General features: G+C 39.6%; 3 protein-coding genes and 1 long non-coding RNA gene across 7 annotated transcripts; 1 reads left to right on the top strand and 3 right to left on the bottom strand.

The window, feature by feature from the left end:
- Positions 1-646: 646 nt before the first annotated feature.
- LOC310726583 (uncharacterized protein) lies at positions 647-4,807 on the bottom strand. 2 transcript variants are annotated; one of them, XM_083542340.1, is made up of 2 exons: positions 3,877-4,807; positions 647-707 (listed from the first exon to the last, which is right to left on the bottom strand). In XM_083542340.1, the coding sequence occupies exon 1, from the start codon at positions 4,774-4,776 to the stop codon at positions 3,880-3,882; it is 897 nt and encodes a 298-aa protein (XP_083398466.1). In that variant the 5' UTR covers positions 4,777-4,807; the 3' UTR covers positions 647-707; positions 3,877-3,879. The 2 variants fall into 2 exon arrangements, with proteins under 2 accessions (XP_083398466.1, XP_083398467.1); XM_083542341.1 differs by lacking the exon at positions 647-707 and adding an exon at positions 2,214-2,257.
- A 1,758-nt stretch (positions 4,808-6,565) lies between these two features.
- Positions 6,566-10,981, top strand: arl2 (ADP-ribosylation factor-like 2). The gene is made up of 5 exons (XM_083542343.1): positions 6,566-6,772; positions 6,923-7,033; positions 9,582-9,744; positions 9,851-9,931; positions 10,461-10,981. Exons 1-5 carry the CDS (start codon positions 6,708-6,710, stop codon positions 10,593-10,595), a joined length of 555 nt encoding a protein of 184 aa, XP_083398469.1. The 5' UTR covers positions 6,566-6,707; the 3' UTR covers positions 10,596-10,981.
- A 636-nt stretch (positions 10,982-11,617) lies between these two features.
- On the bottom strand, positions 11,618-15,215 carry LOC310726662. Of its 2 annotated transcripts, XR_014533804.1 has the most exons (14): positions 15,190-15,215; positions 14,545-14,626; positions 14,293-14,321; positions 14,043-14,101; positions 13,798-13,833; positions 13,560-13,601; positions 13,338-13,378; positions 13,094-13,167; positions 12,872-12,923; positions 12,660-12,686; positions 12,388-12,422; positions 12,133-12,176; positions 11,906-11,942; positions 11,618-11,740 (listed from the first exon to the last, which is right to left on the bottom strand). It is a non-coding gene; the product is annotated as an uncharacterized lncRNA (long non-coding RNA). The 2 variants fall into 2 exon arrangements; XR_014533805.1 differs by lacking the exons at positions 14,293-14,321; positions 14,545-14,626; positions 15,190-15,215 and having other exon boundaries at positions 14,043-14,130.
- A 5,023-nt stretch (positions 15,216-20,238) lies between these two features.
- On the bottom strand, positions 20,239-23,479 carry LOC310726697 (uncharacterized protein). 2 transcript variants are annotated; one of them, XM_083542455.1, is made up of 3 exons: positions 23,363-23,479; positions 21,731-22,328; positions 20,239-21,009 (listed from the first exon to the last, which is right to left on the bottom strand). In XM_083542455.1, exons 2-3 carry the CDS (start codon positions 22,304-22,306, stop codon positions 20,866-20,868), a joined length of 720 nt encoding a protein of 239 aa, XP_083398581.1. In that variant the 5' UTR covers positions 22,307-22,328; positions 23,363-23,479; the 3' UTR covers positions 20,239-20,865. The 2 variants fall into 2 exon arrangements, with proteins under 2 accessions (XP_083398581.1, XP_083398582.1); XM_083542456.1 differs by lacking the exon at positions 23,363-23,479 and having other exon boundaries at positions 21,731-23,128.
- Between the last annotated feature and the right edge of the window lie 637 nt (positions 23,480-24,116).

Consider the following 24,116-nt stretch of genomic DNA (forward strand, 5'->3'; position numbering starts at 1 on the left):
TTGTATAGCGCTTTTCACAACAGACATTGTCTCACAGACATTGTCTCAAACTTAAGACGTGCCTGGACATGTGCTGGTTTAAGCAGGGGAACCTTCCGTGCCATGCATGATTTTAAACTATGACGTCTTAGTGTATTACCAACAGTAACCTTGGAAACGGTGGTCCCAGCTCTTTTCAGGTCATTGACCAGCTCCTCCCGTGTAGTTCTGGGCTGATTTATCACCTTCCTGAGGATCATTGAGACCCCACGAGGTGAGATCTTGCATGGAGCCCCAGTCCGAGGGAGATTGACAGTCATGTTTAGTCAAGTCAAGTCAAGTCAAGTTTATTTGTATAGCGCTTTTCACAACAGACATTGTCTCAAAGCAGCTTTACAGAAAACAACAGTGAAGGTGAATGGTGTGCGTTTGTCCCTGATGAGCAGCCGTGGCGACAGTGGCAAGGAAAAACTCCCTTAGATGATATGAGGAAGAAACCTTGAGAGGAACCAGACTCAAAGGGGAACCCATCCTCATATGGGTGACATCAAAAGTTTGGTCATAAATCTTTCAACAATACAGAACAATTTGTGATCATCATAGATCCAGCATCAGCTTCTCCATGCCAGGGCCTTTAAACACTCGGCATCTACTTCTCCATGATCATCCATAGGTCCATAATCTTCACGAGGTGGGACGTGACTGGAGCTGGCCAAACCTCAGGAAGCCTCGGGATGGGGAGAGAAAGAGAAGCAGTGGAGAGGAATTAGCGTAGCTGCTGTTCATGATATTAACAGCACAAGTTGATAATGTGCATGTGATCAGATGTTCTGGAGCACAAGGTTGTGATGTGATGTGTGTGATGTGTGTTATGTGTAGGCTTTGCTAAAAAGATATGTTTTTAATCTGCACTTAAACTGGGAGAGTGTATCTGAACCCCGAACACTGTCAGGAAGACTATTCCAGAGTTTAGAAGCTAAATGTGAAAATGCTCTACCGCCTTTAGTGGACTTTGCTATTCTAGGAACTACTAGAAGCCCAGAGTTTTGAGATCTCAGGGAGCGTGACGGATTGTAGCGTGTTAAGAGACTGGATAGATACATGGGAGCCAAACCATTTAGTGCTTTATAAGTGAGTAGCAGTAGTTTGTAGTCTATTCGAAACTTAATAGGAAGCCAATGTAGGGACGATAAGATTGGGGTTATATGATCGTATTTTCTTGACCTAGTAAGAACTCTTGCTGCGGCATTCTGAACTAACTGAAGCTTGTTTATTAATGATGCAGGACATCCACCTAGTAATGCATTACAGTAGTCTATTCTAGAGGTCATAAACGCATGGACGAGCTTCTCTGCATCAGATATAGATAACATATTTCTTAGCTTAGAAATATTTCTAAGGTGAAAGAAGGCTGTTTTTGTAACTTGATTGATGTGATTTTTAAAAGATAAGTTGCTGTCTAAAATAACTCCCAGGTCTTTTACCGTTGAACTAGTAGTTACAGAACAACCGTCTAAATGCAGGCTGAGATGCTGGAGCTTCTGTGAACTATTTTTTGGGCCGATGAGCAAAATCTCCGTTTTATCAGAATTTAATAGCAGAAAGTTATGGGTCATCCAATCTCTTATTTCTTCAACACACTCAGTTATGCGAGCTAATTGAGCTGTATCGCCTGGTTTGGATGAAATATATAGCTGGGTATCATCAGCATAACAATGGAAGCTAATTCCATGCCTTCTAATAATATTTCCTAATGGAAGCATGTATATTGTAAAAAGCAGGGGTCCCAGAACTGACCCTTGTGGCACGCCATAATTTACTAGCATTATCCTGGATAGCTCTCCATTTAAATCTACGAAATGGTAACGATTGGACAGGTAGGATTTAAACCAGCTTAATGCCTGTCCCTGAATACCGATGTAATTCTGTAAGCGATCGAGGAGAAGATCATGATCTATAGTGTCGAACGCAGCACTAAGATCTAGTAAAACTAATAGGGAGATGTAGCCTTGGTCTGAAGCTAAAAACAGGTCGTTAGTGATTTTAACTAGAGCAGTTTCTGTGCTATGATGGGGCCTAAAACCTGACTGAAACTCTTCAAAGATATTGTTCTCCTGCAAGTGGTTACATAGCTGGGCAGCGACAATCTTTTCTAAAATCTTAGACATAAATAGGAGATTTGAAATTGGTCTGTAATTCGATAGCGTGTTTGGATCCAGATTAGGTTTTTTAATGAGGGGCTTAATAACTGCTAACTTGAGGGATTTAGGGACATGACCTAACGATAGTGAGGAGTTAATAATATTTAAAAGAGGCTCACCAGCTGTATATAACACTTCCTTCAGTAGTTTAGTGGGAATTGGATCTAACTGACATGTTGTTGATTTAGCTTTTTCATAATAGCATCATACAGCTCTTCCTGTCCTATACATGTAAAACAGTGTAGTTGTGGGGTTGTAAGTACGATTGTGTCGGGAGATGCTGTCAGAGGTTGAACTGACACAATTGTTTTTCTAATGTTATCTATTTTTTCAGTGAAGAAATTCATAAAGTCTTCACTACTAAACTGTGATGGAACACATTTTTCAGATCCCTGATTTGTTGTTAATTTAGCGACTGTACTGAAAAGGAACCTGGGGTTGTTTTTGTTATTTTCTATGAGTTTGCTCAGGTGTTTAGCTCTAGCAGCTTTTAGCGCCTGTCTGTAGCTAAGCATACTGTCTTTATACGCAATTCTAAATACCTCCAATTTAGTTTTCCTCCATTTTCTCTCCAGATTACGTGTTGTTCTCTTTAGGGCATGCGTATGACTATTATACCAAGGTGCAGGTGCTTGTTCTCGAACCTTTTTTAACCGGATGGGGGCAACAGTGTCTAAAGTGCTAGTGAGGATAAGGTCTATGTTGTTTGCCATCTCATCAAGATGATCAGCAGTTATGGGTTTAATATGAAACAGATAAATCAGGCAGGTTACTTATGAATCTGTCCTTAGTGGTTGGAATAATAGTCCTACCAAGTCGATACCGTGGTGAAACACGGTTAATCTGCTCTACCGGTAGTGTGTACAGTAGGAGATAATGGTCTGATGTCATCATTCTGAGGTAAAATATTTATATCAGTGACGTCTGCTCCGTGGGATATTATTAAGTCTAGTGTGTGGTTAAAACGGTGGGTTGGTCTGGTGACGTTTTGTTTAACTCCAAAAGAGTTTAGTAAATCGACAAATGATAATCCTAGGGCATCGTTTTCATCATCTAGATGAATATTAAAATCTCCTACAAGCAGCACTTTATCAAAGCTGATCAGGAGGTCTGAGAGAAAACAAGCAAACTCATGAAGAAAATCAGCGTAGGGTCCTGGGGGTCTGTACACGGTGACCAGAGCGAGTTTTCTATGCATCTCTGAAAGTGCAATTTTAAGAACGAGCACTTCAAATGATTTAAAGCTGAATCCTAATCTCTGACTAACATTAAGAGAAGCACTATAAATGGTTCCTACACCCCCCCCACGACCAGTCTGACGGGGCTCATGCTTATAAACATATCCTGACGGTGTCGACTCGTTTAGACCCATATAATCACCTGGTTTAATCCAGGTCTCAGTGAGACAGAGTGCATCGAGATTATTATCTGTGATCATCTCATTTACAATCAGTGCTTTGGGTGCAAGTGATCTAATGTTTAAAAGACCGAACTTTAGAACTTTGTTGTGTTTGTTTATCTGGCATTTTTCAGTTTTAACTGCAATAAGATTATTTCTGGATCTTGTGTATGTAATTCTTGGTTTTACTACACGAGGAATAGATACGGTTTCTATAAACTGGGCTGTGTGTGAACTTGTAACTATTTGGTCTGTAGTATGCGTGTTCTTATAGTTGAAGATTTCTTGATGTCTTACCAGTCAGATGGTGTGAAGTATCCTAGAGATGTTATCTGATAGCACTGCTGCTCCAACTCTGCTGGGGTGCAGGCCATCAGGGCGGAAGAACCTAGGACGCTCCCAGAAACAGTTCCAGTTATTAACAAAGAGAAGTTTATGTTCTCGACACCATGACTGTAACCATTCATTTAGAGCTAAAAGTCTACTAAACTTCTCAGCCCCTCGCTGGTAAGTGGGAAGAGGTCCTGACACAATGATCCTCGTTGTGGGTGATGTGCTGCGTACCGTCTCCACCAGGATCCTGAAGTCCCTCTTTAAGATCTCCGTTTGCCGCAGCCTGGTGTCGTTTGATCCGGCATGGAGAACAACCGCTCCGAAGTTCTCGTTCAGGATCGCGGGTACCTGCCCAGCGACATCCAGAACACGAGCACCAGGAAAACAGCGAGTGTGCACCTTACCTTTAGCTCGGGTAGCGCGGACATGCCGGACGATGGAATCTCCGAGAATAACAGTGTCGCGTTCCGTCTCGCGGAGGGGGACGAAGCGGTTCTCGGTCGAGATCTCGAAGGCCGGTGGTGGAGGTGGAGACGTCCTCGATCGGGGCTTGGCTTGTCTCTTCCGCCGCGGTCGCATCCAGGGTCCATGTTGCACCGGTGCCGGAGTTGTAGGTGCGCTGGGCCTGGGCAGAGAAGCACGCGGAGTTGATGTGCTGGGAGCGTTAGGTTCAACCCGGGAGTTTACCTGGGATGAGTGCGCGTCCGCCCGGGATGTTTCCAGCGCCGCTTTCCGCTCTCGCAGCCGCGCATGCTTTACATGCAGCTCGCGAATCTGTTTCTCCAATGCCTCCATCTCCAACTCCACCGTTTGCAACTCGAACGAGTCCTCACCTGTGCTCGAATGCAGACAAACAACCGGCATAGTGCTTATCGTCACGAACAGATTTATTATACAGAGATGTGAGTGAGAGAAAATAAATATAAACAACACTAGTTATAGTCGAGTTAACTAACTACAGGCACAAGTCAGGAAGACAAAAACAATTAAGGATTATTAAAAGAGGAAAAACGGATGGATAGATAGCAAAGTTTGTTTGAAAGACGCCGAGAGATACAAACACGTAACTCGCGGCAAACAAGTCAAACACAGTTTAGCTTCTTCCATTTTCTAATGATTGCTCCAACAGTGGACCTTTTTTCACCAAGCTGCTTGGCAATTTCCCCGTAGCCCTTTCCAGCCTTGTGGAGGTGTACAATTTTGTCTCTAGTGTCTTTGGACAGCTCTTTGGTCTTGGCCATGTTAGTAGTTGGATTCTTACTGATTGTATGGGGTGGACAGGTGTCTTTATGCAGCTAACGACCTCAAACAGGTGCATCTAATTTAGGATAATAAATGTAGTGGAGGTGGACATTTTAAAGGCAGACTAACAGGTCTTTGAGGGTCAGAATTCTAGCTGATAGACAGGTGTTCAAATACTTATTTGCAGCTGTATCATACAAATAAATAGTTAAAAAATCATATATTGTGATTTCTGGATTTTTTTTTTAGATTATGTCTCTCACAGTGGACATGCACCTACGATGACAATTTCAGACCCCTCCATGATTTCTAAGTGGGAGAACTTGCAAAATAGCAGGGTGTTCAAATACTTATTTTCCTCACTGTAAGTCTGCCCCATTCACCAATCTTTCATTCTTAGGTACAGTACACTCTCCACCATTTCATCTCACTCCACAATTTTTCTTTCTCCTCCATATCACAACCCACTTGTGGAGCATAAGCACTGATGACATTTATCATCACCCCTTCAACTTCCAGCTTCACATTTATCACTCTTTCAGAAGCTCTATTCACCTCCACTACACTCTTACTGTACTCTTCCTTCAGAATCACCCCTACACCATTTCTCTTTCCATCCACACCATGATAGACCAGTTTAAACCCACCTCCAATGTTCCTGGCCTTACTTCCTTTCCACTTAGTCTTCTGAGAACACATGTCTACATTTTACTGCTCTATCATATCCGCTACCTTTACCAGTCATAGTACCAACATATAAAGTACCAACCCGAACCTCCACTCTCCTACACTCCTCCTTTCCCTGCTGTCTCTGTAGACGTCTTCCTCCTCTCCTTCTTCACCTTCGGCCAACAGTACCCAATTTTCCAACGGTACCCTGTTGGCTAACGATACCTGTGGCGGTCGTTGGTAACCCGAGTTAAGAAGGGCATTCAACAAAAATTGTGTGATGCCCTTATTAACGCAACCCTCCCCCTTTCTCCGAGCTTGGGACTTCACTAAAAGTGCACTGGCTTGTGCAACCCCAAAGGCTGTGTTGTGAGCTTGTTAAAAGATAATAATCCTAAATCTTGCTTGGAAATTAGTGATAACTCTGCTGTATCTCTAGATGTATTTCGATTACACAGTAACCACAAGATGGACCCAGATTAGTTTGTGTACCAGCTGTTTAAACTGACTAAATCCCTGATAGCCGCCAGGGAGCAGTGTGGAGTCAGTGGGCTAAATATGCTGCGACAGTGTGAACGCGTTTCTGTGCTGCTTCAAACGAACCTGTCCGCAGACACGCCCTGAGGGCTCGCGGTGATTGGTCAATTTTAAAGGTAGGCGGGACATACCGCAGACAACCAGTCATTTTCTTCAGGCTGGTTTTCGTGGAGGTTCGTGTGACCAATAATGTTTGAGGATGTTGTCGTCAAAACAGCAGCACTTCCTGGTTTGAAGAAAGCGGCTGCGTCGGAAAAGAGGGATGCTTCTTTTAAAACCAAACAGATAATTGATAACTGATTTTAGAAATAGAAAGTGTTATTATATTTAGTTTTGAGAGATCTACAATGGGGTTATTGACGATACTAAAAAAGCTGAAACATAAGGAGAGAGAGATGCGCCTACTGATGCTGTATCCTTAATGAGCTCCTTAGAGCTTTGCCTCATGGGTCCCTTTTACCCAAAAAACGTGTATGTTTATGTTTTGCTGATTTATCCTTTTTATATAAGTCATATAAGTTGACGTGCTTTTTCTTCTCCGGTTCCTTAACTAACGGATTAGTGGACTGGACAATGCTGGAAAAACCACCATACTGAAGAAATTCAATGGCGAAGATGTCAGCACCATTTCTCCCACATTAGGATTCAACATAAAGACACTAGAACACAGAGGGTAAATCTCAATAGATACACATTCACATATGCTCTGTATATCATAGCTAAATGATTTTATGACACAGTTGTCTATTTAGAATCATTTGAGTCAAATGTCATAAAATCATACTGTAGATCAGTGGTTCTAAAAAGCATAGCTTAATAGTTTTAATAAACAGACAAGATGTGATTATATACATTTAAATAATGTTTTTAAAATACATCAACAATCACGTGTGTGGAAATTATTCATTTTATTTTTTCAAAGAGTTCTTTAAAATGTGATATGAGATTTCCAGCTATGGTAAGAGCCAATACATGTAATACAATGGATCTATATTATAACTACAGTGCGTTCAGAAAGTATTCACTTGTTCACGTTGTGTTGTGTTGCAGCCTTTTGCTAAAATGCTTTCAATAATTTTACAATTATATTAAATAGGAAAAAAACTGATATCATGCTGGTAGATGCTTTGGTTAAACATTTAAAATGCAGATCAGGTGCATCCCTTTAAGTGTGCACACTAGAATTTTAAGTGTGCACACTAGAATTTTAAGTGTGCACACTAGAATTTTAAGTGTGCACACTAGAAATGTAATTATACAGTGCCTGTTAAAATTTGAGAAACGGTCTGTTATCATTTTTGAGCCACGTATTTTCCTTTTGCTTAGATGCAACAAATGTGGTAAAAGCAAAAGCATTCGAAAATTGGGCAGTGAATGTTTGGAAGAAAGTTCTCTGGACAGATGAGTCCAATTGTGACATTTCTGGCTCTAACACAAGAGCTTGTGCAAGACGGAGAACAGGAGAACGGATTGTTTTAAGAGACCGAGGTTGAGATTGAAGGAAGGCGATGCAAAATTTCTGCTGCACTCAACATAATTGTTAAATGGAAAAAGTTCAGAACAGCCAGTACTGAGAAATAGGGGAAGTCATCCTTGGTAAGAACCGTGACCAAGAACCTTGTGGTTGACCTCCTAAGAACATGTGAGGAGATGGGAAAAACTTTGTAGAAGGTCAACCATCATTTAAACACCACTAATTTGGGCGTAATAGAAAGCTGAATATATGGAAGCCCTAAATTAGTGCAAAATTTTGCACATTTTGAACTTTGATCTGGGCTTTTATGGGTTTTTTTTTTTAAGGAGAGGTTTGTTCAGGTCTAGGAAGAATCCAAACATATTCCATTTAAGAATTATGAAGGTGACTGTGACATTTCTTGGTAGCTATAACCACATCTCTGCACAGTCATGTCTCTGCATTCTGCATGTGACCACGGCATGGCTTTGGGTTTCATTTGATCGTGTTTCTGATATACAATATAATTATAGCTGTTTGACCTTATAGACAGGTATTTGCCGTTCCAAATCATGTTTGACCAATTTAATTAGACAACAGTGGATTGTAGCCAAAGTTTCAAAACATCTCAAAGATGATCCACAGAAATGGGCTGCATCTAATTTCAGGTGTCATAACCAGGAATCTAGCTAATATTTATAGTAGTGTGATATCTATTGTGATTTCTATCTAGTGTGATTATTTTATTTTTTTTTCTTCTCTTTACCAATTTGCCAATAATGTTTTTCTAAAAATCTAGTGCAATTTTTAAAATTAGTGTATTTTAAAATTATATATTTAGTTGTTTTATCACATCAAGACTGAATTTATTACTTTCAAAATCAATCAATATTCAAATACATTTGATGCAAATTAATATTTGACACTGCTGGGCTTTCTTGTTGATGGAGCTGGTGTTCCACACTAGGCTTTTAACCGTTGCACCTCCTCTCTCTGTATGCTGACTCATCGTTCTTGCTGATGAGACCCACTACGGTCGTGTCATCTGTGAACTTGATGATGTGGTTTGAGCTGTGCATTGCTACACAGTCGTAAGTCAGCAGAGTGAACAGCAGTGGACTGAGCATGCAGCCCTGAGGTGCACCAGTGCTCAGTGTGGTGGTGCTGGAGATGCTGCTTCTGATCTGGACTGACTGAAGTCTCCCAGTCAGGAAGTCCAGGGTCCAGTTACAGAGGGAGGTGTTCAGGCCCAGTAAGCTCAGCTTTTCAATCTGGTGCACAGGGATGATTGTGTTGAATGCTGAGCTGAAGTCTATGAACAGCTTTCGTACATATGAGTCCTTGTTGTCCAGGTGAGTGAGGGCCAGATGACAGGTCGTGGAGATGGCATCAAGCTGGGTCATGATGAGCCTGTCGAAGCATCTCGATGGGTGTGAGCGCGACGATAGTCATTGAGGCAGGATACAGTAGACTACTTCGGCACGGTAACAATGGTCGTCATCTTGAGGCACGTAGGAACAATGCCGCTGCTCAGGGAGATGTCAGTGACATCTTAGGCTGGCACGGGACAGTTTGGCCCTCGCTGTCCTTAAGGCCGTCTTGTCCCCTGCTCTGAAGGCGCACGCGTGTAAATATAAACATATAAAATGATGTTTCAGAATGAATCTTTCCATTAATGCAGCAATTTACTCAATCTCATCCATATCTCCTACGATTGTGATATCTACTGTTATAGATATTTTATATACATTTTTTCTCCACAAAAAAGGTTTAAGTTGAACATCTGGGATGTGGGGGGTCAGAAGTCACTGCGGTCGTACTGGAGGAATTATTTTGAGAGCACAGATGGACTAGTGTGGGTGGTGGACAGTGCAGACAGATTAAGACTGGAAGACTGCAGGAATGAACTCAGTACACTTTTACTGGAAGAGGTGAGAAAATGAACCTAGTTCTATTTACTATGTATTAAAAAAAAACAACTTTTGGACTGAACTTACAGACGCTGTTGTTTTTCCTCACCTTCTATTCATCTACCAGAGACTAGCAGGAGCCACTCTCCTGGTGTTTGCCAACAAGCAGGATTTGCCTGGGTCATTGTCTAAGGATGCCATCAGAGAGGTCAGTATTTTTTTACTACTAGATAGTTATTCCCTTACTCCCCTTACTGGGGGTTTGGTAGCTCAGTGGTTAAGATACTGGGTAACTGATTGAAAGGTCGGGGGTTCAAGCCCCAGTATCACCAAGCTGCCACTCTTTGACCCTTAAACAAAGGCCCTTAACACTCTGTGCTCCAGGGATTCCGTATCATGGATGAGCCTGTGCTCTGAGCAAGCTGGGATATGCGAAGAAACGAATTTCACTGTGATGTATACGTGACAAATAAAGGCTCATTAATTACTCAGTAAATAGCTTTGATAAAGAAATTTAGTAGTTTTCATTTTTGTATCAGTCTATTTAGTACTTATATATTGTCTAATAGAGACCGATTCCAGCTATGGCACTTAATACATTTAATCCAAAACTGATTTTATATGTAGTTCTGAACACCACAAATAGTCATGAAACACCATGTTTTAATACAGGTGTATTTTATTTATGACTTTTAGAGCAAAGGGAAACTCTTAACAAGCTCTCATTGTTTTGACAGGCACTAGCTCTGGATGAGATTAAGACCCATCACTGGTGTATATTGGGCTGCAGTGCACTGACGGGAGAGAATCTCCTGACAGGTGTTGACTGGCTTCTGGACGATATCGCTGCTCGGATTTTTACAGCAGACTGACAAAACACCATTACATTTAAAAATGTACAACTACGGTGGTGTTTCTACAGTTATCACCATCTTCTCTTCCCTTAATAACCCTGACCCATCACCATGGGCTGTGTGGTAATGTTTTTAGAAAGATAGACATTAAACAAATGTTGCCTCATTTCTATTACCCACATAAAAGGCTGAATGGTTCATGTGTTAAGAGCTAAAATGTTCAAACTAAACTGTGTGAAAGTTGAGACGCTTCAGTGTTGCAGCTGTTAATGTCTAAAGTGCTTCACAGGAACATTCATGGTTTCTGAATTTTGTTTACCAAATGATTTTGACTTGTTCCTGCACTGCTTATGTTAAAAAAAAAAAAAAAAGCATTTAAAAATAAAAGGTTTAAAAAAATAAAATGCATTAGTGATTTACTTGCTATTTAGTCTCTGAACACCTTTCCCAGAGCTGTTCTGGTCTCCAGCTCTCCCTCAGTGAAGGATTTACAATATGAAATCAATTAGTTTTATTACAGATTACCAGTAAGTACAAAAATACTCAACTGTCAACCCTATTAAACAAAAGCTCTACTTGTACATGGGTGACTTCAATTTGACTATTCAAATTATTTTAACATTTCACTTCTGCAATAAATTCATAACCCTGAATTCAAGTCCAATTAAATGCTTGTTAAATTACCTTCATTGTTTAAGTACACATCCTTCACTCAAGAAGTACAATTAATTGAGGGGGATTAAAGACTACTGAGCATATAGAACAAAGTATGATCAAGCATGTATGTTCTCAAGTAATGTTTGTTATGTCAAATTAAAACTAAACGGTAACAAGCCTGGTTTGAAAAACTAAGTTTCTGTAAGCTGTGTTTAAAAAATTAAAATATTGAAGTACTGGTAGCAGAAAAATACAGTAACAGCATTCATACTTAATCACTTCTCACCTCTGCTCAGGTAAAACTGGTTTATGCAAGATAGATTTGAACATGCCACTGCATTTTTTTATTAGTGAATTCATTTAAAAAGAAACAGGAACATCAGTTAAAGCAAAAGGTTTTTATTTTAAAAATCATGGGTGAAACTCAGGACCACACAGCAGTATGCACCCAAGCACTTCAAGTCTCTATGATTTACAGTCATCTTCATTTCCACAGGCTCCAGCCCCTTAAGAGAAAACTAGATTAATATTAATTTACCTGCATGTAATTATTCTATTACATAACCATTATATCAGAGGATTACCATTCAGTCAGATTATAATCAGACTGGGGCGGTATCATAATTCATCATTTATTAAAGCATGTTCTAAAGAACACATGTGCAACTCACCAAAATAATATAGTTCTACAATACAAGTAGAGAAGACCTGGGGAAGGGAGAGAGAAACTACATTTAAAAAAAAAATGTAAACACAAATTGAATTTTATATTGTTTACTTTCTAAAGGGGATCAGAGGGGTACCAATCAGTCACTGCATATCAGACTGGGGCGGTAATCTAATAGTCATCATTTCACCCAAAATGTAGCACCAAATTAAAAAGAAACTCAATACAAACCTTTTGCATTACAGCTTCAATATCTTCATGTACAGGTTTTAGTCCTAAAATAAAGGGAAAAAAGGGACTTACATTTTAGTAAGTTAGAAATTTATTCTAAAGTCTCCACCTTAGATTTTTGACATGACCCTGGCTAACTTCTTATTTTGAGTGAACACAGATCAGAGGGTTACCAATCAGTCAGATTATAATCAGACTGGGGCGGTATAAACTACTCATCATTCCAGTTCAGTCTAATTTCACCTGCAAACATACCTGATCAAGTCTTTTCCCCAAGGGGCATCCAACATCTGCAAAAAACAAATGCACTGCATGAGATGAAACTCCAGACAAGTGTATAAATGCAAAAATCACAGCTGGGTCATCAGACAGTTGGTATCCCCAACAAGCTATCCCCTTTTTGCCCTGGCAACACCAGTGGGTTCACCTTTTCAGGTTCTGGTGTTCACACAGCACGTAAGACATGTGCAAGTTTCATCATAAGGACCAGCAGCTACTGTTAAACATGATCTAATTTAGGCTCTCACCTGTTTAAAGCTTCAGTCAGGCCAAACCTAAACAGAATTTTACAATTAGTTTCTGCATTTCTTTAAGTAAATGTAAAGAAGAAAGTGTCGAGCATCATCAGTATTTAAAAATTTCTCAACAGGAGTTCAGACGAACGAGATTCCAAAGGATAAATCATCATAAGATGCATTATGTTTGTTTAAACATGGAGGAAAAAAATTATTTGCCACACCTGGCACAAATCCTCTGCAGACCATCAGGGTCTCTTGTTCCTGAAAACAGTCCTGTAAAGAGGGACACTGTATTAAGGACAGCTCATGTGAGTCAGAGGGCATGAAAAGGAAATCTAATCTCTCAGTTGTTCGTAACTTTTCACATTGGTTCAAAGTGAGCTAAGTATCTTCATCACAGAGACTATGGCAATTTATGAAAACAAATAAATAAAAAGACTTACCATGCCATTCAAGAGAGACCTTATCAGCGAAGACCTCAATGTGATCCCATTTTCATTTCAGTGGGATGATAAACCTGAAGACAAGCATATAACCAAGCTTCATTAGCTTTCATATACAAAAGGACCTCTAAAGTTGACTGTTCAAAGGATGCCCTAATCTAGAGTTTTTATGCCAAACAATTGTACAATAAAACAGTCGCAATTTAAACTTAACATTTGAGACAATAAAGCCACATCTGCTTACCCATATCTCAAGACTTCCTCAGAGCTTCAGGTAAAGAACATCTGAGGAGAGCAATAAAGAAAATTCACATACATATTCCTGCAACACAAGTTATAAAAGTAGCATCTTGATCTCTCAGATGTCTTAAGGAAGTTTTCACATGGGTTCAAACTGAGCTAAGAATAATTGCCACATCATTGAGACAAGACCAAAACCAATTACACGTTAATGTAGAAGATTTACCTCTGCTTAAAGCCATGTCCATCAAAGCTCACTTTACAGCATCTACAAGACAAGAGAGTCTAAATTAAGATGAAGCAATTTCTTTACAATTTTAAACTGCTTATGATGACTTGAGCAGTCTGATCAGTGCTTTGGTGACTTAAATGCCATGGGACAATAATGCCGTCCACAAGTTTAATGGGAAGAACCCAACTCATCCTTTCAGACTGCAGTGTAAAGGTAATATGAATAGACTCACCAACAAGGTCTTCCAAGGACACTGAAACCAGGGTCCCTGTTAAGAAAATAAATTTGGATTTACCATTTCAACTAGTCATGTGAACAAATTATTCTTTACATTTGCCTGATCAGACTTTGGTGACTAGAATGCCATATGACCACAAGGTCGTCCAGAAATTATGGGATAAATCCCACCTAATCATTTCAGACACCTCCTGTCAAAAGCCAAGAGTGAAAGTCAGCACATGCAAAGTCAATACGTACAAATAGGTGCCCGGTGCGTGTTCAGCATTCGAGAAGGCAGACTTGAGATGACCATCTTGCTGTTAAAAGAACAAATAAAGGATTAGTTCAAAGGGGATATGATGCATTAGCCAAATACTTTGACAGGTAAAGGGTTCAGATTTAAAAGTGAGCATCACTGAACAATCAGACATATGCTTGTCGATAAAATCATCATTAATACCCCACCCCCCCATCAGATAAGAGGAAATGAGCCAAAAACCAAACTTACCATTTATAAAACAGGACCTGGAGCTCAAACTGCAACGGGAAAAAAGTCAAATTGATCACAATGAACAGGACCACATACAGCGTTTTATTTTTCTCTCCTTATACTACTCAGAATAAAACATGGACTCCTCAACAGAATTCGGTAAGAGAGAGTTCCAGACTCGTCACAGCAGTAAAACACACTACAGCTGTTTATATTCAACTCTGAGCAAGAAACCAGTTTGGGTTTAACTGGAGAATAAATCAGATACACACCTATTCAGCAGCTCGAGCCAAATAACTGCAATGAAGAAAGTATGTTCAGCCAATGGGGGGGGGGGGTTCCACGTGGAGGCCTGAGAGAGAGAGAGAGAGAGAGAGAGAGAGAGAGAGAGAGAGAGAGAGAGAGAGAGAGACCATAACATTAAAACCCAAGCCGTGAAGGTGCAAGAAAGGACAAAAAGAAAAAGATCTCTCATCAGATAATGTAGTTGCAATCACAGTGTTTCAGTACAGGTCTGTGAAAGTTCTCATCACTGAGAGATCTGAGATGGCTGCAGAAACGCGCGCCATAACTTCAGTCATTCATACAGATAAAAAATAAACGCAAAAGCGGGTCAATATATTCACCGAAAATTATTAACCAAGTTAATGTTAACATTAAAGGCAAAATATAAAGGGATTAATAAAAAGATGCAGACGATGGCCGCGGATTTTGAGTCTTTCCTCAATCAGAACAGGATCTACACCCGTTGTGGGCCTGTCCATTCTACAACATTTAACTATATTAGCAAATAAATGTTAGTCTTTACTGCATGAACTGCTCCACAAGGGATAATAAGGCACGAATACAAACAAAAACAACAAATATACATATTTTAGATGCTTGCAAAGGTGCGAGCAAAGACTAGACACTCACCTCAACGAGGAGCTGCAGGAAAAACGGCCGAGCAGAGGGCGGTGCTCCTTTTTATGTGAGTTTTAAACTCCGCCCCTTTTAACGGTCAGACGTAAAAGTCTCTACCGGTTTTTTAAACGCAGTTTGTTAAATATTTTATTATTATTAAGTGATTCGATTCTTTGACTCCCGTTAATCAAAATAATCGAATCTTTTTTTGAGACATCTATTTCATTTCCTTTCTTTAATCACATTCACAGCGTATATCGGAGTCACGTGACAAAGGGACGAACTACTCAGAAGAGAGGACTCATGAGATAAACTACTCAATTCTGTTTCCTGTATAATGCAGGGGTATATGGGAGTCACGTGATGAATGAAAGCACGACTCGGATTAGAAGAGTCGGGTACTGTAGAAAATGAATGAATTACTCCTTGAGACTATTCGTTCTTCTGGATCAGGAACGACACATTAGTATTATATAACTTCTTCTTCTTCTTTCTTCTTCATTAGGGGTCGCCACAGCGGATCATCCGTCTCCATACCACCCTGTCCTCTACATCTGCCTCTTTCACACTAACTACCTGCATGTCTTCCCTCACCACATTCATGAACCTCCTCCTTGGCCTTCCTCTTTTCCTCCTACCTGGTGGCTCCATCTTCAGCATCTACCAATATAATTCATGTCCCTTCTCTGCACATGTCCAAACCATCTCAATCTCGCCTCCCTTACCTTGTCACCAAAACATCCTACATGTGCTGTCCCTCTAATAAACTCATTTCTAATCTTGTCCATCCTCGTCACTCCCAACGAAAACCTTAACATCTTCAGCTCTGCTACCTCCAGCTCCACCTCCTGTCTTTTACTCAATGCCACTGTCTCTAATCCATACAACATCGCAGGTCTCACCACAGTCCTATAAACTTTCCCTTTCACTCTTGCAGATACCCTACTATCACAAATCACTCCTGTCACTCTTCTTCACCCACTCCACCCTGCCTGCACTCTTTTCTTTACTTCTCTAACACACTCTCCATTACTTTGCACTGTTGACCCCAGGTACCTGAACTCCTCCACCTTCTCCACCTCTTCTCCCTGCAACCGCATCACTCCACTGCCCTCCCTCTCATTCACACACATGTACTCCGTCTTACTCCTACTGACTTTCATTCCCCTTCTCTCAAGCGCATATCTCCACCTCTCCAGGCTCTTCTCAACCTGCTCTCTACTCTCACCACAAATCACAATATCATCTGCATACATCATGGTCCAGGGAGACTCCTGTCTGACCTCGTCCGTCAACCTGTCCATCACCACTGCAAACAGGAAAGGGCTCAGGGCCGATCCTTGATGCAGTCCAACCTTCACCCTAAACCAGTCTGTCGTACCTACTGCACACTTCACTGCCGTCACACTGTCCTCATACATGTCCTGCACCACCCTCACATACTTCTCTGACACACCTGACTTCCTCATACAATAGCACAACTCCTCTCTCGGCACCCTGTCGTACGCTTTCTCTAAATCCACAAATACACAATGCAGCTCCTTCTGTCCTTCTCTATACTTCTCCATCAACATACTCAAAGCAAATAAGGCATCTGTGGTGCTCTTCCTCGGCATGAAACCATACTGTTGCTCACAGATGGTCACCTCTTCTCTCAGCCTGGCTTCCACTACTCTTTCCCATAACTTCTTGGTGTGACTGATCAACTTAATTCCCCTGTAGTTACTGCAGGTCTGCACATCTCCCTTATGTTTAAAGATCGGTACCAGCACACTCCTTCTCCGTTCCTCAGGCATCCTTTCCCCTTCCAGAATCCTGTTAAACAATCTGGTTAAAAACTACACTGCCATCTCTCCTAAACATCTCCATGCTTCTACCGGTATGTCATCTGGTCCAACCGACTTTCCATTCTTCATCCTCTTAATCGCTGCTCTCACTTCCTCCTTACTAATCCTATCTACATCCTGCTTCACCAACTCCAACTCCACATCCTCCAACCTTCTCTCTCTCTCTGATTTTCCTCATTCATCAGCTGCTCAAAATACTCCCTCCATCTTCTCAACACACTCTCCTCAATAGTCAACACATTTCCCCTCTCCATCCTTTATTGCTCTAACTTGCAGTACATCCTTCCCAGCTCGGTCCCTCTGCCTGGCCAATCGGTATAAATCCTTTTCTCCTTCCTTAGTGTCCAACCTCTTATACAGCTCCTCATATGCCTTTTCCTTGGCTTTCGCCACATCCCTTTTTACCTGCTGCCGCATCTCCTTGTACTCCTGCCTACTTTTCTCATCACTCTGTCGATCCCACTTCTGTTTTGCCAACCTCTTTCCCCTAATGCTCTCCTGCACTTCCTCATTCCACCACCACGTCTCCTTGTCTTGCTTTCTATTTCCAGATGTCACACCAAGTACTTTTCTAGCTGCCTCCCTCATCACTCCTGCAGTAGTTGCCCAATCATCCGGCACCTCTTCACCACCACCAAGCCCCTGTCTGACCTCTTCCCTGAACCTCACACTACACTCTTCCTCCTTCAGTTTCCACCATCTTATTTTTCTTTCAATCCTTACTTTCCTCCTCTTCTTCTTCGCCTCCAAAACCATCCTACAGACCACCATCCGATGCTGTCTAGCTACACTGTCCCCTGCCAACACCTTACAGTCTCCAATCTCCTTCAGGTTGCATCTCATACACAGAACATAATCCACCTCTGTGCACCTTCCTCCACTCTTATACGTCACCCTATGATCCTCCTTCTTCTTAAAATAGGCGTTCACCACTGCCATTTCCATCCTTTTAGCAAAATCTACCACCATCTGCCCTTCCACATTCCTCTCCTTAAAACCATACCTACCCATCACCTCCTCATCACATCTGTTCCCTTCACCTACATGCCCATTTAAGTCTGCCCCAATCACCAATCGTTCTTTCCTAGGTACACCGTCTACCACTTCATCTAATTCACTCCAGAATCTTTCCTTGTCCTCCATCTCACAGCCAACTTGTGGAGCATAGGCACTGATGACATTTATCATCATCCCTTCAACCTCCACCTTCACGATCATCACCCTATCAGAAACTCTCTTCACCTCCACTACACTCTTACTGTACTCTTCCTTCAGAATCACCCCTACACCATTTCTCTTTCCATCCACACCATGATAAAACAGTTTAAACCCACCTCCAATGTTCCTGGCCTTACTCCCTTTCCACTTGGTCTTCTGAACACACAGCATATCTACCTTTCTCCTCTCCATCATATCAGCTACCTCTATCCCTTTACCCGTCATAGTACCAACATTTAAAGTACCAACCCAACCTCCACTCTCCTACACTGCTCCTTTTCCTGCCGTCTCTGTAGACGTCTTCCTCCTCTCCTTCTCCTCCTTCGGCCAACAGTAGCCCAATTTCCACCGGTACCCTGATGTTAACCCGGGCCTCGACCGATCCGGTATGAAATTCTCATTTGTGATCCGCATATTTGATTTGGCACATGTTTTACGCTGGATGCCCTTCCTAACGCAACCCTCCCCATTTACCCGGGCTTGGGACCGGCACTAGGAGTGTATTATCAGTATTATATAACTGATTTATATAACTGATTTATCAGTATTATATAACAGATATATCTATAACAGATTTATCAGTATTATATAACTGATTTATTCATTTCACTATGCACATTTGATTTGACATTCTCACAAATATTAAACAAAACAGTTATTTTAAATTATTTTTGTTTACAATTTTGATTCAAGTCTGAACAGATTATTATTATTATTATTATTATTTTAATACACACCATGAGGTGCATTTGGGCATCTGGGGCCTGATGACTTACTTTGCTGTTTACATAGCAGTTTTGTTACAGGGTTGGGTTGCTAGCCCAACACCCACTCTCCTCCTTTAGCAGCCTGGGTTGGGACCGTCCATGGCAGAGTACTTTATCTCCATTCCCACAACTGAAAACCCATGGGAGCTTAAGGGCCTTGCTCAAGGGCTCAAGAGTGGCAGTCTGATATGGCCAGGATTCAGAGCCACAACCCCCAGATCCAAAGTCCAATGCCTTAATCTACTAAAAATATACTATCTTCTCTGAACAGATTAACACAATAATAATAATCATTGTAATATATAATATATTATAAAATTATTTTATTATTATTATCATATTATTATTAATATTAATAATAATTAAAAATAAACGTTTTAAATTAATTTAAAACTAGGAAAATAAAATATTTATTTTATATAAAAATATATATAATATATATAAATATATAACAAAATTTTTTTTTTAAAAAAACTTATAGCACTTAAATTTATAGCACCAACACAGCATGACATTCCTTGTACATGCACCTTGGCAATATAACAGGTTTCAGGATTTGTTTTAAATGATTATACTTTTTAACTATTTGTCTTCATGAAACATACAGAGCAATAGTTTAGATTTAAAATGAATATAAATATGAATGTAAAACTTCAAACCGGTTAACAAAAAAGTAGTTTTTTAAGCTCCATTATACGTCACTTCCTGTAAAGGTCAAGCTCGCCTTTATAAGTGAACCTCATACCGCCCTCTACAGGACAGAGACACTCACTACACTGCACTTGGCGCTATTACATTCCCTGGGTAGGAGAAGCTACTAGACTTAGATGACTTTATAACAAAGTTCTTCTTGCCTTGACAAATTCATTTGAATTTTGTAATGCATGTAGGTCAAATTTTTTTTTCTTTTTCCACCTGTACATAAATTCTGGTGTAGTTAAATTCCGCCTTTACTATTAGTTTAGTATTTTTTTTAATGCTATTTTTATTTCACAGACATTCAAAAATAGTATGTTGCACAACAAAATGTTTTGGTTTTTTATTTTTTTATTCTTGTGTTTTATAGGATTTTTCTTCTCTTTGATAAAACTGAAGAAAAGATCCCAATCCATTTGTGTGATGAGGTGCTTCAGATGAGTTACATGTAAATTACACAACAATCCTAAAGGTGTTATGTGTTTCAAAGTCAAAAATTATATACATTCTACACAATATGCACTTTACAAATGCACATTAAATGTCGTTTTATTTAGACTGCAGTACTGATCTATTGACAAGTTCATTCATTCCATTCAACGGTTTTATGATCATTATAAATAACTCAGTCAGCTGGCTTAGTCATGGACATAAAAGCCAAGAAGATATGAGCTCCCATGGTTTTAATCCCATGATCATAGCAGATTGCCCAAGAGTGAAGACATTATATCAAATGTCCTTTGTCTCCATGTTCTCCGCTCAAACGTTCATAACAAGTCTTATAGGTGAATCTGTTATGTTCAGATCGTTCTCCTTGTGTGGGACAAAAGCTTATTGAGCAGTAACATCATTCACCATGTCCTGCATCCAAGTCAGAACCAAAACTTCAACCTCACAGGCACTTTCAAGACAATCATAATTTTTCAGGTTATATAACACAAACCATCCTTAAACAAAATTCATGTTAGATACTGTAGTAACACAAACAAACAAACAGATAGACATAATTCTGGTGCAGATAAATCACATATAATACAGTTTACAAAAAGATGTGATTATAATATTAATAATTACTATTGGAACACATTTTCAGTGCAGTGACAACTGAAATGTATAATTCATGATTTATATTAAATACTACATCAGCATCTAATTCAGTATTATATAAATTCTGCCAGGGCAGCCATCCTGTCCATTTCAGATTTGCTTGGAGAGGACACAGGGGGGGAAACAGGAGACAGCGTCACACTGTACAAGTTAGCCACGAAGGTCTCCCACCCTCGTCTGAGTGCTTTATCCAAAACCTGGAGAGAGAGAAAAAAAAGCATGTAAACAATTTAATACATACATTGTTGCTGTGTGTCTAAAAAGCATATATAGAAGATTTTAAAGTTAAAGAGTTATCGCAATTATGTCTGTAATCCCATTCCCTCCATTTCCTTTATTTGTATGTACAGTGTAAACAAAAAAAAAAGACTGTGGAGTACAAGGACAGTTAGAGATTAACAAGAGCAGGAGTTCAACATGAAGCAAAAAGTGTCTATTTATAAAAAAAAGAATCACTTTATATTGTGGATTGTGAGTGTCTCAACAATGCAGTCAAAGGATAAATGAACAAATCTTATATAATCAGCTGCAGTAGAAAAGAGATAACATATTATTTATACTGATTACATCAGCAGGGAGTTAAACTGTATCTAAGTCTTTACTTAAACAAGTTGTATTTGCCCTGACACAGTCTCTGATATGACCAAAAAAAGAAATTAACCTACAACTATTAACTACTATATATATATATATATATATATATATATATATATATATATATATATATATATATTGACTATTACCATACTACTAAATTTAATGTAAAATATTAAGTGATTAAGTCTCTAGTTGTAAATTGTTACAAATATCTCAGGTGATCTCTCTAAATAACGACCTTTTTCCAGGTAAAACTAAATCAGGAATCTATGACATACGATTAAGGTTTAGCTCTGATATAATAACCTTGACATATCTTACCTTGCGATAATTTCTAAGGGAACTCCTCTTAACAATCTTCACATTCTCTACATCTGTTTTCTCCTCCACCTCTCCACCTTCTGTCCTCTTGCCCATTATCTCCTTATGTTTCCGCTTTCCTTCAGGAATGAGCTTCTGATCATCAGCTTCCTCTCTTATAGAGAAATGCATTAGCATGGGTTCTGGAGTTTCTAAGTGCACATCCAGGCTCGACTTAATAGAAGGAGCCAGTTCAGTCTCAGGGTTTTGGACGTCTATCTCCAGGGACGATTTATCGGACTTGTTTCTCTTAGAGCTTTTCCTGCTCCAGCGTTGGCTCAGTCGGCTTGGCTTCCTCTTCAGCAAGGTGGTCCCATCATCTTCCATCATGCCCTCACTAAAATCAAACACACAGTGCTCCTGATGATCTGGCAGCTCTGCACTGTTAATTTCTCCTGCCACCGGCTTTGCTGCTGGTTGTTTCTCCGTTTTCTTTGTTTCTATTTCATCTAAACGTCCATAGAATCCACTGGCCTTGTCTATGAAAGGAGGAGAGCGAGGAGCCTTTTGCTTTTTGGAGCTTTTGCCGATTGTCATGATGTTGCTGAAAGTCACTTATCTGTACAATGGGGCAAAATGTAGGCAGGAAGTGAGATGTTAAAACAATGTACTGTTTTGTCTATGATCTCAGATATAACAAAAGGTACATAGTGTGATAATAGAGCTCTGCCTGATATCACAGATGCTTAGAAAGCTCTGAAGGCTATTGGCACATACTTATTATATCTCTTGTGCCGATCACCTCATCAGCATGACACTGTTCAAAGTTCAGTGCCTGCATGTGTGTTTGACTTATCCATGTGTCCCTGTATCTGTGCGATTGTATCAGTGTCCTGATTGATAAGAGAAGCTCCAGCCTCATTTTGACTTTGCTTCATCGTGCTGGAACTGTGACTTGTGCCAAGTATATATATATATATATATATGTGTGTGTGTGTGTGTGTGTGTGAGAGACTGAACATTACATTATACTCTAATTAGATCTGGAAATATTATGTGCAATATTAGTCTAATTAATATTATAATATTTCATAATATAATATTTCACAATATAATATAATATTTGAGCAGGCAATTATAACACATCCTTTCATACATTTTATGTAAATGGTATGCTACAGTTATGTCTTGTCTTATAGGAATATTCCAACATTGTTCAACCCAAACTCCATTCATTTCATCTGAATTGTATATGGTAAAAAGAACTAACTTTTATCTTTAGAATTTGTTTAAAACCTGACCTGAAAAAGGAAATTGCTCAAAACACACTAAATGCTTTAAATGGAAGTCATTTACCAATCATGTGAAAACGTGACTCTGTACAACATTTCAATAAATATTTAGAAATATTTGTTAATGTGTAATGGTTAAACAAATATTGACCACATTCAACAACTTCTCTTAGATGCTGCGTCTATAACATATCATTGTGTTGATCACATACACACTACAGATGCAGTGTATATTCCTTAAATCAGTATAAATGAATGCACTTAAATAAAATAAAATAAAAAAAAAATAAAAATTTTTTTTTTTCTCTTAGTAAAAGCAGGATTGTATCAGGAATGTAAAGAAACAAGGCGAGTAGCTTACCTGTTGGTTGTTCTCTCTGGGACTAGCTGTGTGTGTGTGTGTGTGTTTGTGTGGGTGCTCAGTACTCCCTCAGTACACCTCATACACACACTCACACTCTATCATCACAGACTCTGCCTAAACCTGTCGTCACTAAGACAAACACAATCACTTTCTACCACTTCCACTCTCCATTGGTCATGTTCTTGATTATTATCAAGGCTTATTAATACTTACACAATGATTAGTGAGAACACTTAAGTTAACAAACTCAGGTTTAAGGTATAAATGCTTGTTACTAAGGTGGTGCTTTTTTTCTACTTTTAGTGAGAATAATATCTGTAGAAGAACACTGTTAAAATGCATGATCTGACCTTGCAGACTATCTTCAATGTTTTGAAGAAAACATGTATACCTTTATTAAATTTTTTTGACAGTTGAAATTACTCTGCTTTGTTGTTACACAGAGAGAAACCATGGATTTCATGGATGTGTAGCATTCAGGATGTCGACAGGCTTTGGGTGGGAACACGTTGCAACAAGGTTTCGACCACAAAAGCCTATTTATTTCACGGCCATTAATGTTACCTCCTGGAACAAAACAATTTTGGCATCTACAGCACACGCAACTACACACAACACAATAAAAAAAAAACACACAACCATATGGTTGTTCATGAATTTGCCGTTTTCAAGAAATATAATCATGTGTTGGTTTTATTGTTTAATTATTGCCACTGAAATGAGATTTTGACATTAAATTGACAATCGTCTT

The sequence above is a fragment of the Silurus aristotelis genome (genome assembly GCF_946808225.1).
Source record: "Silurus aristotelis genome assembly, chromosome: 5".
Lineage (NCBI taxonomy): Eukaryota > Metazoa > Chordata > Actinopteri > Siluriformes > Siluridae > Silurus > Silurus aristotelis.